Below are 12784 nucleotides of genomic sequence, written 5' to 3'. Positions count from 1 at the left end.
TCTGTATGGTGACTGAGAGTTGGGGCGGGGCGGGGAGGAGGCTAAGCGGGGCTTTCTTCACATGCATCCTCTCATGTCAGAAAGTGTCTCTCTGGCCAATCAGTTCTGGGACGGACACAAGGTAGGCAGCTGGTCTCAGGACACTAGGAGGAGGAAGAGTCTTTTTGATCCACTTATTTGATGCAGACAGAGATACCTTGAGCCTTCTGCCCCTTCACATCCAGGGCAGGGACTGGGGCTAGAGTCTGTGATGCAGGAGTAGGGATTGGGGGCGTAAGGGAACTGGGGACTCAGTGGAGCTAGAGGTTACAGAGAGGGGTAAGGAAGGGACTGGGGGTGGGGAGGAATGGGCTGGGGACACAGAAGGGCAAAATCAGATTGTGAAGGGGTGCAAATGCCGAGGTGCCGCGAGAGAAGCTTGGGGGAACCGGGGTAAGGAACCCAGGGGACCAAGTAGGCAGAAGCCACTGCCAAGGCAGCCATCAAGTAAACAAGTAACCCGAGTCCCTCAGTGCGCACCATCAGAGGATGGCCCCTCCACGCCGCCTGTCTTAGCCCAGATCGCTGCAAGCCTTCGCCTTGGGTACCTAGATTCCTTGCGGCAGATGCCCTGTGCCTCCCGAGGCCAGCCGAGGGACTGCAAGCAAATGGGGCAGCACCCGCGGCCCCTCCCCTCCTCACTCCCTCTGCAGACGCGGCTTGAACTGATCCTAAGCCTGGATTGGCTCTGAGGCAGAGTAGGGCCAGGTCTCCGTGGCCTGGGCTAGGGGCGTCGCCCCTAATAACACCCATCGCCCCTAGGTTCTGCCAATCCCTGGCCACGTCAGGCGGATGCACGGAGGGAGCCCCCGCCCCTAAAGCTGGTGAGCGTCAAGCGTGACGTTACGCGTGATGGGTGTGAGGGCGGGGGCGACTCGCGGAGAGGAAGGCGGGTCTGAGAGCTGCAGAGGCTGGGAGCCCGGTAGCCCAGGAAAGCGTGAGTGCTCGTTGTGCCAGGCGGGGTTGGGAGTCTGGGGAGTAGGGGGTTGAGGGCTGCGAGTCGGAGAAGGATGCTGCCTTTGAAGTGTGCTCCCTGTCCTGTGGGATTCAGTATCCGCTGCTTTAGGGAGGTCCATGGGGCACGAGGGAAGGTTGGTTGGGGAGGGAAGGCCAGGGTGGGGCTCTGTGTGGTCACAACTTCAAGTGTCTACAGCTAATATGTGTGTGTGTGTGTGTGTGTGTGTGTGTGTGTGTGTGCGTGCGTGCAAGTAACAGTCTTTGTGTGCCAGTGTATGCAGGGTGTGTCCACCCCGTTTGTATGTATGTGTAGGGCATGTATAATGATGTCTTTGTGTGTGGGTATGTGAATGTGAGTGTGTGGAGAGAGAGGAGGGTGTGTCTGCCTGTGAGGGAGGAAGTGTGGTTGGAGAGGATTAGTCATTCTGTAGGATTTTGCCCAACATGGCCAGATGGCTGCTTCAGGCTTTCTCTCTGTGCTGAGTGGAGGGGTCATTTACTGAAGCCTGCTCCTTGAGAGGCAAGTGGCTCAGGAATAGGTGGATGGGTGTCTTTGCCAGCCCTTCCCAGCTGGAGAACAAGGAGAGCCTTGGACCATTCAGTGTGGGTTGAGGAATATGGGTCTGGAGAGGGGACTTGTGCCCACAAGCACACCTGGCTGGCTGGCATCAGCATCCCCTGTTTGAATAAATCTGGAATAAATAAGCCCTGGAGTGGTCAACGAGCCCTTGGTCTCCTCCAATCAGGGCCTGGAGTGTAGGATGGCCTATGCCATCTTCCCAAACAGCCTTGAGGGTTTGTATGTAGGTCTTAGGGCAGCTGGGGCCTAAAGCTGGCATGAACATAGATGTGTAATGCATATAATCAGTGTTTTTATGCATCAGAGCACACGAGTAGCTGTATGGGATTAGTTGCTTCTCATGCATCAACCACACACGTGTAAATGCTCATTCGTGAAAAGCTGCATCAGGCCAGAGGGCAAGGATGCCTATTTCCCTGGCTCTGTTTTCCCCTGTCCCCTCCTCCAGTGGCTGCAGGTCCCTGGGCTGGGACATTGCCTAGAAAACAGCTCCTCCTCTCCCCCCACCCCTTGCTTACCTATCTGGAGTCACCTTGAGCTCTAGAAGGGATTGGCAATAATAGGCCCAGGGACCAGGGTAGGGCCACTAAAGTCTCCCCCATGTGGAGCCTTTGGATCCCCTACTTGGAGTCCTCTTACTCTGGTCCCTGCCCTGCAGGAAATGGGTGAGTTGCCCTTAGATATCAATATCCAGGAACCTCGGTGGGACCAAAGCACTTTCCTGGGCAGAGCCCGGCACTTCTTCACTGTGACTGATCCCCGAAATCTTCTGCTTTCTGGGGCACAGCTGGAAGCTTCCCGGAACATCGTGCAGAACTACAGGTGACTGCGGACCCCATCTGCCCCAGGGTCTCATTCCTTACCATTAATACAGTACTTTTGCACCTGTTTCCCCTCACTTGAGTGTGACCCTGTTCCACTCCTCCACCCCCTAACTGTCTGGCCCTGTCTGTTGGAACCACAGACAACTGGGGCACAGAACTGTATCCCAGGGGATTTCAGGCTGTTTGGGTTGAGGAGTTGGTGTTGATATTTATGGGTAGGGGGCTGTTCTGTGCTTCACAAACACTCTATAGGAATCTGTCCCACTGCTGGGCCACCCTCTGCAAGGACAGAGAGGCTCAAAGTTGGGTCCCAAGGAGGTGGGAGGGCAGCCCCCTTGTCTCCAGGAGGAAAAACCCTTGCAACACCTCTAGCCATTTTTGATCGATTGGAAACAACCACTACCCATGACTTAGTGTTTTGGCAGAAATAGAAGGGCATCTCTCTCCCTGTGGCTTGAAGGGAAACAAACTCGCCTCCCAACTTTCTGGGAAGATTTGCTTCTTCCCCAGAGACAAGGAGCTCTTTTATCCTGAGATTGGAGGCCAACGTGCTTGGTCCTCTGCCCAGACTTACCCTGAGCTGGGTGGGCAGGGCGTGGGAGGGGCGGATCTGCCTCTAGAATTGCCTGTCTGCTCCTTGCCAACCTCTGCAGGGCTGGCGTGGTGATGCCAGGGCTCACCGAGGACCAGCTGTGGAGGGCCAAGTATGTGTACGACTCTGCCTTCCATCCGGACACAGGGGAGAAGGTGGTCCTGATTGGCCGCATGTCAGCCCAGGTGCCCATGAACATGACCATCACTGGCTGCATGCTCACCTTCTACAGGCAGGTCCTATCCTGTGTATCTCCTCCCTGGGTGCTCTGTCCAAGCTAGAGCGTAACTTGATGACTGGGCACTTCCTCTTTGGGCCAGTGGGTGGGTGAGAGCCTGTGTTAGAATCCCTTCCATTCTTCAGGACTCAGCTCCAGAGACAATGGATGTGTTTGTGTAGGGAAGGTCATGCAGGGGTCACCAGAGCAAGTTCTAAGATCATCAACAGGGCCCGTCCTGAGGGTTTGGGGATAATCTTTGGGGCTTTATTACTGGGGAGGGACACGATAGAAGTGTCTTTGTTCCCTCAGGAAGACCCCAACCGTGGTGTTCTGGCAGTGGGTGAATCAGTCCTTCAATGCCATCGTTAACTACTCCAATCGCAGTGGTGATGCTCCCATCACTGTTGGGTGAGAGCTCATTCCCAGGAACTTCTCTCCCTTCCCTCCTTTGCTCTCCCCTATTAGCTCCTGTTCCCCGAGGGCCAGGCAGCCCATGGCTCAGTGCTCTCTTCTCAGCCCGCCCCCCTCACTTTCCTGGCCTGGCTGAGGGCATGGGGTCTTTGTATGTGTGCTTTGGGGGGACCCACTTCTCTTCCAGGGGAGGGACTGGGGCTTCCAGACAAGACTGCACTGGAGCAGAGGAGACGTTCCCCTGCCATGAGGCCATCCTCCCATGCCTCATACATTGAAGAGTTGGCATGTCCCTGAAGGAAAGAACCACATGCTGGACTATTCACCTTTCCCCTTGTGTCCTGGCTCTTCCTCCCACAGGCAGCTGGGAACAGCTTATGTGAGTGCCACCACCGGGGCTGTGGCCACGGCCCTGGGACTCAAATCCCTCACCAAGGTAAATGCCTTCCCATTCCACTGCCCCCAACTCACCCTTTATCTGCTTCCTTCTTCCCTGTTGCTCCTCCATCGCAACCTACAGGCTCTCCATATATCTCCTCAGAGTTCCTCACCACCCCATGGCCCTTAGGGCCACTAAATGACATCTCTCCTCCCCCAGCACCTGCCCCCACTGGTTGGCAGATTTGTACCCTTTGCAGCTGTGGCAGCTGCCAACTGCATTAACATCCCCCTGATGAGGCAGAGGTGAGTTGCCCCGGCTCCTGGCGTGTGCACACTCAGTGAGCATGTAGGCCTCCCAGCCAGCCACGTGAGCTGCTAGGCCATGTCTCAGACTGATGCTGGGATCCTGGGGTGGGAGAACCAGCCTTTGAATCTAGGCTGTCTGAGGGGACCCCAGGGACTAGCTGCCTGTGAAGGCATTGCAGGTGTGATCTGACAACCACCCTTCTCAGGGAGCTGCAGGTGGGCATCCCGGTGACCAATGAAGAGGGTCAGAGGCTTGGCCACTCGGTGTCTGCAGCCAAGCAAGGAATCTTCCAGGTGGTGATATCAAGGATCTGCATGGCGATTCCTGCCATGGGTGAGGCAGGGGTGGCTTGGTGGGGCACAGGAGGCTCTAAGAGAAGGGAGTGTCATTGTCTGGGGGTTTTGAGAACTCTGGGAGCTAGAAGACTCTGGGGGAGAGTGGGAAGAGCTGGGAAAAGGGATCCCCTCTTCTTTAGTGTCCTGACTTTCTCTCCAGTGACTCCCTCCCTCCCTGCTCTGCTCTCCCCTCAGCCATTCCCCCCGTGATCATGGACACCCTGGAGAAGAAAGACTTCCTGAAGGTAGGTCTCTCACCTCTCATGTCCTGGAAGTGGTGGTGACTGAGGGCAGAAGTGACCAGTCCCTAACTCCCTCTCCAGCCTGACCTAAGTCTAAGGCTTCCTACATGTTTGCCCCACCCCCTCCACCTTCATTCATTCAGCAAGAATGAATTGGGCTGAAATGAAGGAACACTGAGGGTGCAGAAGATGAGGGAAGGAAAGAAAAGGTTTCTGTCCTGAAGGAAGTTGGTGTCACTCCAGAAGCCTCTGACCAGGCTGATAGGGATGGACTGTTACAGTCATGCTTGGTATCATGCTCATGCCTTGCCTGCAAACAACATTCACACACACACACAGGCTCACACATGCATGACAGGACAGATAGTAAGGCATAGGAATCCAGGCTTTGGCTCATTCATTGAATCATTTATTTGCAAATGTTTGTTGAGTACCAACCGTGAACCTTAGAGGAACAGAATGGTGGTCTCTGTGGCTAAAGTTAATTGAGAAGGGGGTGCAGAGCAGGAGATGTGTTTGGAAAGGGCCAGATTCATGCACTGTGATGGGAGGGAGGAAGTAGAGGGCTAGAGGGGGCTTCTGGAAGAAAGCAGCTTCTGGAGGAAGTGTGGGAAGCAATTCTGAGGTGAGAATGGGTGGTGGGACACTCAGGAGGGTGTCTGTAAACAGGCCTGACTGGAGTGGAGGGTGGTGATTTTGAGGTCCCAACCCTGTTGTGGGATTGGGAGAAAGAATAGGGCCATGTATGAGGCTCAAAGGCAAGGCTGTTGGGATAGAGCCCTGGTAGGTGAATGTGTAGAGGTGAGGGGGGCACGGGACACACACTATTCCAATGTCTCTGTCTCCCCACAGCGCCGCCCCTGGTTGGGGGCTCCCCTGCAAGTGGGACTGGTGGGCTTCTGGTAAGTGCGCAGGGAGTTGGTTAGCTAGGGTGTGTGGGAGTGTCCTTTCCACGGTGGTTGTGGGTGGGTAATATTGCTTTTAAGTTGTTTATATACACCATTCATTCATACTTGCAGCTGGTAGGGGTTATGAACACGTGTTGGGCATACTGTATATGTTGGGGTGATCTTGGTCCTTGAAGATCAAGAATTTAGTCGAAGGGATTCTAGTCTTCCTTCTCCATGGAAACCATGGAAATATACCTTTTGGGACTATGCTGGAGTTGCCTGCACATTTAATTACTGATTATGTCACTGGCTGTGGAGCTCTGGGTCACTGTTCTGGAGGCTCTTTCCTCAGTCAGAACCTAATGTCAGCGTTGGCTTTAATCAGTCTCCACCCCTAGGGGCTGTCTCCAGAGGTGGGGTGGGGTGCAGGGAGGGAACACCCTTAGATCAGAGCTTCACAAACCTTTCCAACACTCTTCTCTCCCCCAGCCTGGTATTTGCCACCCCCCTGTGCTGTGCCCTCTTCCCCCAGAAAAGGTAAGTGCTGCCCCCTGGCTTGGCTGGGGGCTCCAGACAGGTTTCCCCATCTCAGGAAGCAGCTAATCTTAGGTTCCTCCAGTGAGTTCCCAGAGGAGGCCTGGCAGACGCTTAACTTAATCTGGTGGTGGGGGAATGACAGTGATCCAGGACTTCTGGCAGTCAAAGAAGAAGACTCTGTGGCCTGGGAGGAGTGGTGGTGATCCCTTAGCCTGAGGTGGAGGTGGCTCAGGGGGACACTCAGCCTGCCTGCGCTGTTCTGTTGCAGCTCCATACGTGTGAGCAGGCTGGAGCCAGAGCTGAGAGCTCAGATCCGTGAGCAGAACCCCAGCATCGAAGTGGTTTATTACAACAAGGGGCTTTGAGGGAGGGCTAGCCCCTGGCCCCCTCCCTAACCTCCTTGGGCTGCTGCTTCAGTGGAGCCTTGCCGTCCCTGCCACTTGCCTATCTGAGTGATACTGGGCAGGGGGCTTGGTGGGGGAGTAGCCGTTGAGATCAGCAACCTGTTAGGCTAGGAGAGGTGACCCCATAAGCCTTTTCTCTCCTCTGATTTCAAAGAGCAGGGTCACATAATCCACATAATCCCTTTTCTCCCACACTAGTGTGTCTATGGATGTACATATGTAGTATGAGTGTGTACATGATGTCCTGGGATGTCCTCATGTCTGGCTTCCCTTCTTGGCCTCTTGCCACCTGCCAGCCAGCTAGGCTACAGGACTTTCTTGCCCAAACAGTTCCACCAGCCAACTCATTTCTGATGAGTTCTTGCCCCTTCTGGATACAGGAGGAGCCTCAGGATTTCAGGACAGAGACAGGGATACTAGTAGGCCAAACTGGGCTGAATCCTTCAGCTGTCTGCTTCCTGGGTTCTGAAGCTGACGCAGGAACTGGGCTGGCAGAGGAGGACATGTCAGGATAAGGAAGGCAGGGGGCTTATCTCTTCCTGGAATAGGCCATTTCCTCCCCTCTTCTCTACTAGAACAAAGGAGTGTCAGTATCCTGTACTGCTCTTGACATCTTCCTGACTCCCCAACACTGCAGTGTGGGCATCTTTAAGCACAATCCTGGGAGTTCTTGGTCCACTCTGATGTCATAATCTCAGATCGAAGCCTACAATCCCAACCCCCTCCCCCAATCAAACAGCCATGAAGGCAGAGTAAGCATTCCCCTTTAAAAGCCCCACTGCACCCTCTTACAGAGGGACACAGCTGTGGGAATGGTGCTTAAACTCCACAGGTATCTGAGTGGGTGTAACTAGGACACCCTCAAGGGCAACTAAGCTCTGAGTGTAGTCTTAAGCAGGGGATTTTTTTGTTCCATTGACCTTGTTAGACATTCAGCAGAATCCTGACCTTGGCTACTTCTGTTTCTTGAGGCTTGACCCTGTTCCTCCCCCTACCCCCATCTCCAGGAGGAGGAAGGGCCCAGGCATCAGCGGCTGGTCCAAAGGGGAGGTGGGCTTGATGATGAATATGTGCTGGTCAACTTACAGAGTGTGGAGTTGGACCTTGACTCTAACTCCTGTGACTTCTGGCTGAAGTAGTGGGGTGAAGGCCCTAGTGGGATCCCCTAAGAGCACTTTCTTGCCCCTCAACCAACCGCCACCAGTAATAAACGCTATGGTGCCATTGTTACTCAATAAAATAAAAACCTGTCTACTTCTTGATCTTCGCTTGATTCCACTTCACTTGGGTGCCCAGAAGAGCCTCCTGCCTGCGGCCTTCCCTTCTCTCCCCAGTGAAATCCAGGTCTTAGTCTCTTCCCTCCCCTTCTGTAGGGAGCCTCATTACCCAGCAGAGGGCGCGCTGAGATTAGAAAATCAGCACCCCAGTATTAAAGTAGAGGGGATGCCTGCATCTTATATTCTCTCAGCAGCTGGAGCCCTGACTTCGTTTACATCTTCGTTAGGGGGGCTGATCACATGCCTACAAACCAACTCAGGCTTTGAGCTTCTTGGTTCCCTCACGCATCTGGCATGGGGTGGTAGCCTCTGGGAAAGGAAGGCGAGAGGGCTAAGCACTGCCCAGCTCTTATCAGAGAAGTTGTTAGGGTGCCAGCACACCTCTGCACCCCTCCACACCCTCACTGATGATGCAATACTGGAACAAGCCTGGTGGGGACCATTGCTAGTTAACACCTCTTCCCCCATCCCAGGGCCCTCCACCCCCTCCCTGCTTAGGAACCCCCTTTTTTCTGGGAAAAAAGAGGTCCAAAGTTCATGCCTGTGTAACCAGTCAGAATGGCCGTCATTCAAAAATCCACAAATGACAAATGCTGGAGAGGCTGTGGAGAAAGGGGAACCCTCCTACACTGCTGGTGGGAATGCAGTTTGGTGCAGCCACTATGGAAAACAGTTTGGAGATTCCTCAAAAGACTAGGAATAGACTTACCATATGACCCAGGAATCCCACTCCTGGGCTTGTATCCAGAAGGAAATCTACTTCAGGATGACACCTGCACCCCAATGTTCATAGCAGCACTATTTACAATAGCCAAAACATGGAAACAGCCTAAATGTCCATCAACAGGTGACTGGTTAAAGAAGATGTGGTATATTTATACAATGGAATACTACTCAGCCATAAAAACCGACAACATAATGCCATTTGCAGCAACATGGATGCTCCTGGAGAATGTCATTCTAAGTGAAGTAAGCCAGAAAGAGAAAGAAAAATACCATATGAGATCGCTCATATGTGGAATCTAAAAAACAAAAACAAAAACAAACAAACAAACAAAAACAAAGCGTAAATAAAGGACAGAAATAGACTCACAGACAGAGAATACAGACTTGTGGTTACCAGGGGGGTGGAGGGTGGGAAGGGATAGACTGGGATTTCAAAATTGTAGAATAGACTACACTGTATAGCACAGGGAAATATACACAAAATGTTATGATAACTCACAGAGAAAAAAATGTGACAATGAGTGTATATGTCCATGAATAACTGAAAAATTGTGCTGAACACTGGAATTTGACACAACATTGTAAAATGATTATAAATCAATAAAAAATGTTTAAAAAAAAGTACCAAAAAAAGATACTTCTCAGGATGTACAGGATAGAAAACTACAAAAACAATCTTAAAACAATTAACAAAGTGGCAAAAAGTACATACCTATGAGTAATTCCTTTAACTATAAATGTACTGCACAGGGAAATGTATTCAATATGTTGTAGTAGCTTATGGTGAAAAAGAATATGAAAATGAATATATGTATATTCATGTAAAAAAAAAAAGTTCACGCCTGTGTATAGCTGGTGAGAGCTACTATTAAACAGTGTAAGGTTGCCTCTCTCACCCTAAGTCTTGGCTTTGGAAGGTTCAAAAAAATAAACATGGATGAATCTATAATAAAATCCATTCCCTACTCCCTGTAGGAAATACCCCTCATCTCCCTTTTTTCAGCCCAAAGGTCTCACACTGGGAGAGAAATCTTTAGGGCTGAATGGTCCTACAGCAGCCTGAGTGAACTTGCTATCTTGGCCTGGGCTCACTTGCTCCTCTTGGGAAGTAGAAGTTCACCTGTATGGGCCACTGCTAGTGGGGGTGACACAGCTACTGCTCACTGAGCCCTTCTGTGTGGAGTCAGGCTAAGTGAAGCCAAGTGCTTTAAGTCCATTATTTCTTTTGATCTCCACAACCACCCTTGTGAAGCCAAACATGTTTTGTCCATTCTTAGTAAGCACACAGGCTTAAAGATGTTAAGAAAGTTGCCAACAGCTGCACAACTACAAGGTGGTGGAGCCAGTATTGAAGCCAAATTGTGTGACTCTGAAGCCACTGTGTTAGGCTTCTTCCTCACCTGCCAGCTGCCTGCCAGACTTGAGGTCATTTTCGTAGTCCCTTTAACACTCCAAGGTATCTCCTCCCTGGGCCCAGTTTGTTTACAGGCCAGCAAAGCTGACAACATACAAGTATACACAGACCTTTTACTGAAGCCACTGAGGAGTTTCCAAGTTTGAGGGTTTTATAGCTGAAGGCACATAAGCAAACATTCCTATTCTCAATTAAATATGAGATGACATTTAGATAACCAGTTTCAATTCCATCCTGTTCTGTCAGTAGGACCAGTGCCTTAGGAGGAGCACCAAGCCCACTTGAGCCCCGGGTCAATTCTTGAAGCCTCTTTTCTGCAGTTACATCTTTGGCCTTTGGCAATCTCCTTAGAAAGAGGCCTTGCACTTTTACTGGAAAATCTACGTAAAATAAACCCACTTGGGGAATGAGGTACAGGAATCTGTAAAACAAAATCATTAGGATCATTTTATAACAAAATCTCTGCAGATAACACAAACTATATCAGAAATAAGATTGGCCAGGGCACCAGTGGGTAGAAGGAATGCTGTTTCTAGCCATCTTTCCTTCCTAATTCCACACCAGCTTCTCAAAGCAAAAAAAAAAAAAATTAGCTTTAGGCCAACTTCACAAATTATCTAGGGATAAATCCTAGCCAGATACATTTTCCAAACTGCTTCCACATGCTTGGCATTTTCCTTGGAAGTCAGCATTTGGGCAGATGTAGCACTTTTCTCACTAGAAAGTAATTTGCCCCACTCTTGGGCCTCTTCTCTTCCTCCCAGTGCTCAGACTCCAGAAACCTTCTCTGGGAACCTGTATCTGCATACTTGGCCTTCCTCGCCTTCCCTGGCCTCATCTGCTCCAGGGCCCCACCCTGTTCATTATAAGAAAAACTACAATCCTCCTCTCCTGGCCCATGTTCTAAGGAAGAAAATGTCTTGGGTCTGGAGCCCTGACTTAGCCTGGCCGTAGGGAGGCGACCTTCCCTCTTACTAGGGCTAATGAGGCTGGCATCTTACAGACAGGTAGTTTGGGCCAGCTTTAGCTCCGGTCCTGTAGACTCATACCCATCAGACTAGCCTAGTCCAGCCTAGGCCGGTGTCCTAGGAGTTGGAGCCAAGCCCCATTTTCTCCCAGTCAAGTTTGTCCCTTTCAAGTCAGCCCCAATCCAGGGCCTGTCAGTCATGGGTAAGCCACGCCCCTCGCCGGAGAGAGAGCCAATGAGAGGCAGAGTCCCGCCCCTGAAGTGGCCTCTGTCAGTCAGTTCGGCTGGCTCCGCCTCCTTCCCGTTTCCCGGGTAACGGCTTTAGAGAATGCAGTTCATATCCCCTACCTGAGCCTGGAACATATGTCACAGATCCGCTTCCCTAGTGACCTCAGTCCTTGACCGTTAAATCCGCCAAATCCCCTCCTTACTTTTCAGTTTCTAAACCCAAGGGCGCTCCAGTGCCCTCCCTTTGATTCTCTATCCAGAAATATGCGAGGTTTTCCAGGAATCACGCGAGGCCCCTCCTGGGTCCCAAGGCCGGATTTTTCTCAGCGGCTTCCGAGACTGGTGGCCCTACCTCATGCGCCTTCCGCGGTCTCCCCGTCCTTCCGCCCTTGCCTCCCACAATTCAGTGAACTCTGCTTAAGTGTGGCTCAGTGCCCGGCACTGGGTAGAAATGGGCTGTTGGGCGAACAGAGTGCCTTCCCATCTGCAGGCATACAGCCTCTGCTCGGCAGGCATCAAGGCACCTCTCTCGGTCCCCTCCGCCAGTCTCCTCGCACGTCGCAGTGATCTCAGGTCCTGATGCCAAGCAACCTTTTGCTAGGAATTGTGGAGGAATCTTGACCCAGTTAGACCATCCCCCCAAAGAGCTTCTGGAGCTGCTCTCTTCTCTTATACACACATCTTTTTCTTCACTGGCAGCCTCACCTTCAGGCCACAGCCTTCTCCAGCATCCTCCTTCCAGTCTTCTCAGACCAGCAACATTTTGCAACTGAATAAAGACCAGGAGAATGGGGGAGGAACTCTGTATAATTAGGCTATGCGCGCGCGCACACACACACACATACGCGGCCTCCATACATCCAGCAGGAGAACAACATCAGTGCCTGTGACAAGCAACACACAACTCCTTCAGGGTAAAGTGTTTGCTTATGGAACAAGAGTTTGCTATGTTATAGATTAACCTACATTATTTTCTGACTGAAGACCTTCCCCACCAGCAAATCCTCAAGTGACAACTTTTATTTCCCAGAAGGAGCACTACTGGTTTGGGTTATAATTGAAGTTATTTATGGAAAGCAACAGAGAATGACTGTGGCTAGCTTCATAAATAGAGGGATGTATTGAAAGGATTCTGCAGTAGCTCTCAGAGCCAGAGATGGAGCTAACCAATCAGGCCTCGGAAAAGGCAGGAAGCTGGGCAGCTCTGAGGCCTCAGCAACTGGAGTATATGGACACCGCCATTAAGGTAACAGCTAAAACCAACTTCAGTTAGCTTACTAACACAGTTTTCAATCTGTTTTACTCTTCAGCCAACCTGAAAGACATGATATATCCACAAAAGAAACAATGGCTCACAACTTTAGTGATTTTCAGCCTGGAGGATGGGAAGCATTTCTCCCAGGGAGGCATTTCAGAATCATAGGGGTAGTGTGGCTTGAAAAGTCCCCTAGGC

The 12784-nt window shown here is 51.4% G+C and overlaps 1 protein-coding gene across 6 annotated transcripts; it reads left to right on the top strand.

Annotated features, from left to right (window-relative positions):
- Positions 1 to 45: 45 nt before the first annotated feature.
- SFXN3 (sideroflexin 3) lies at positions 46 to 7974 on the top strand. 6 transcript variants are annotated; one of them, XM_014557806.2, is made up of 12 exons: positions 46 to 121; positions 802 to 863; positions 2364 to 2398; positions 3054 to 3224; positions 3522 to 3620; positions 3984 to 4059; positions 4222 to 4307; positions 4517 to 4644; positions 4842 to 4891; positions 5741 to 5790; positions 6268 to 6315; positions 6584 to 7974. In XM_014557806.2, exons 4-12 carry the CDS (start codon positions 3067 to 3069, stop codon positions 6678 to 6680), a joined length of 792 nt encoding a protein of 263 aa, XP_014413292.1. In that variant the 5' UTR covers positions 46 to 121; positions 802 to 863; positions 2364 to 2398; positions 3054 to 3066; the 3' UTR covers positions 6681 to 7974. The 6 variants fall into 6 exon arrangements, 5 of the variants coding, with proteins under 5 accessions (XP_014413292.1, XP_032346971.1, XP_014413288.1 ...); XM_032491080.1 differs by lacking the exon at positions 46 to 121 and having other exon boundaries at positions 707 to 863; positions 2235 to 2398; XM_014557802.2 differs by lacking the exon at positions 46 to 121 and having other exon boundaries at positions 848 to 976; positions 2235 to 2398.
- Positions 7975 to 12784: the final 4810 nt, after the last annotated feature.

Source organism: Camelus ferus, chromosome 11 (genome assembly GCF_009834535.1).
Source record: "Camelus ferus isolate YT-003-E chromosome 11, BCGSAC_Cfer_1.0, whole genome shotgun sequence".
In the NCBI taxonomy this organism is placed as follows: Eukaryota; Metazoa; Chordata; class Mammalia; order Artiodactyla; family Camelidae; genus Camelus; species Camelus ferus.
This window is presented reverse-complemented; position numbering and strand designations above follow the sequence as displayed.

What these genes read in the sequence shown, in the direction of transcription:
- SFXN3 (XM_032491080.1), top strand. Translation starts at nt 2,238, where the DNA reads ATGGGTGAGTTGCCCTTAGATATCAATATCCAGGAACCTCGGTGGGAC. An exon ending in AACATCGTGCAGAACTACAG is followed by an intron (nt 2,399 to 3,053) that starts GTGACTGCGGAC and finishes CAACCTCTGCAG; the next exon opens with GGCTGGCGTGGTGATGCCAG. An exon ending in TGCATGCTCACCTTCTACAG is followed by an intron (nt 3,225 to 3,521) that starts GCAGGTCCTATC and finishes TTGTTCCCTCAG; the next exon opens with GAAGACCCCAACCGTGGTGT.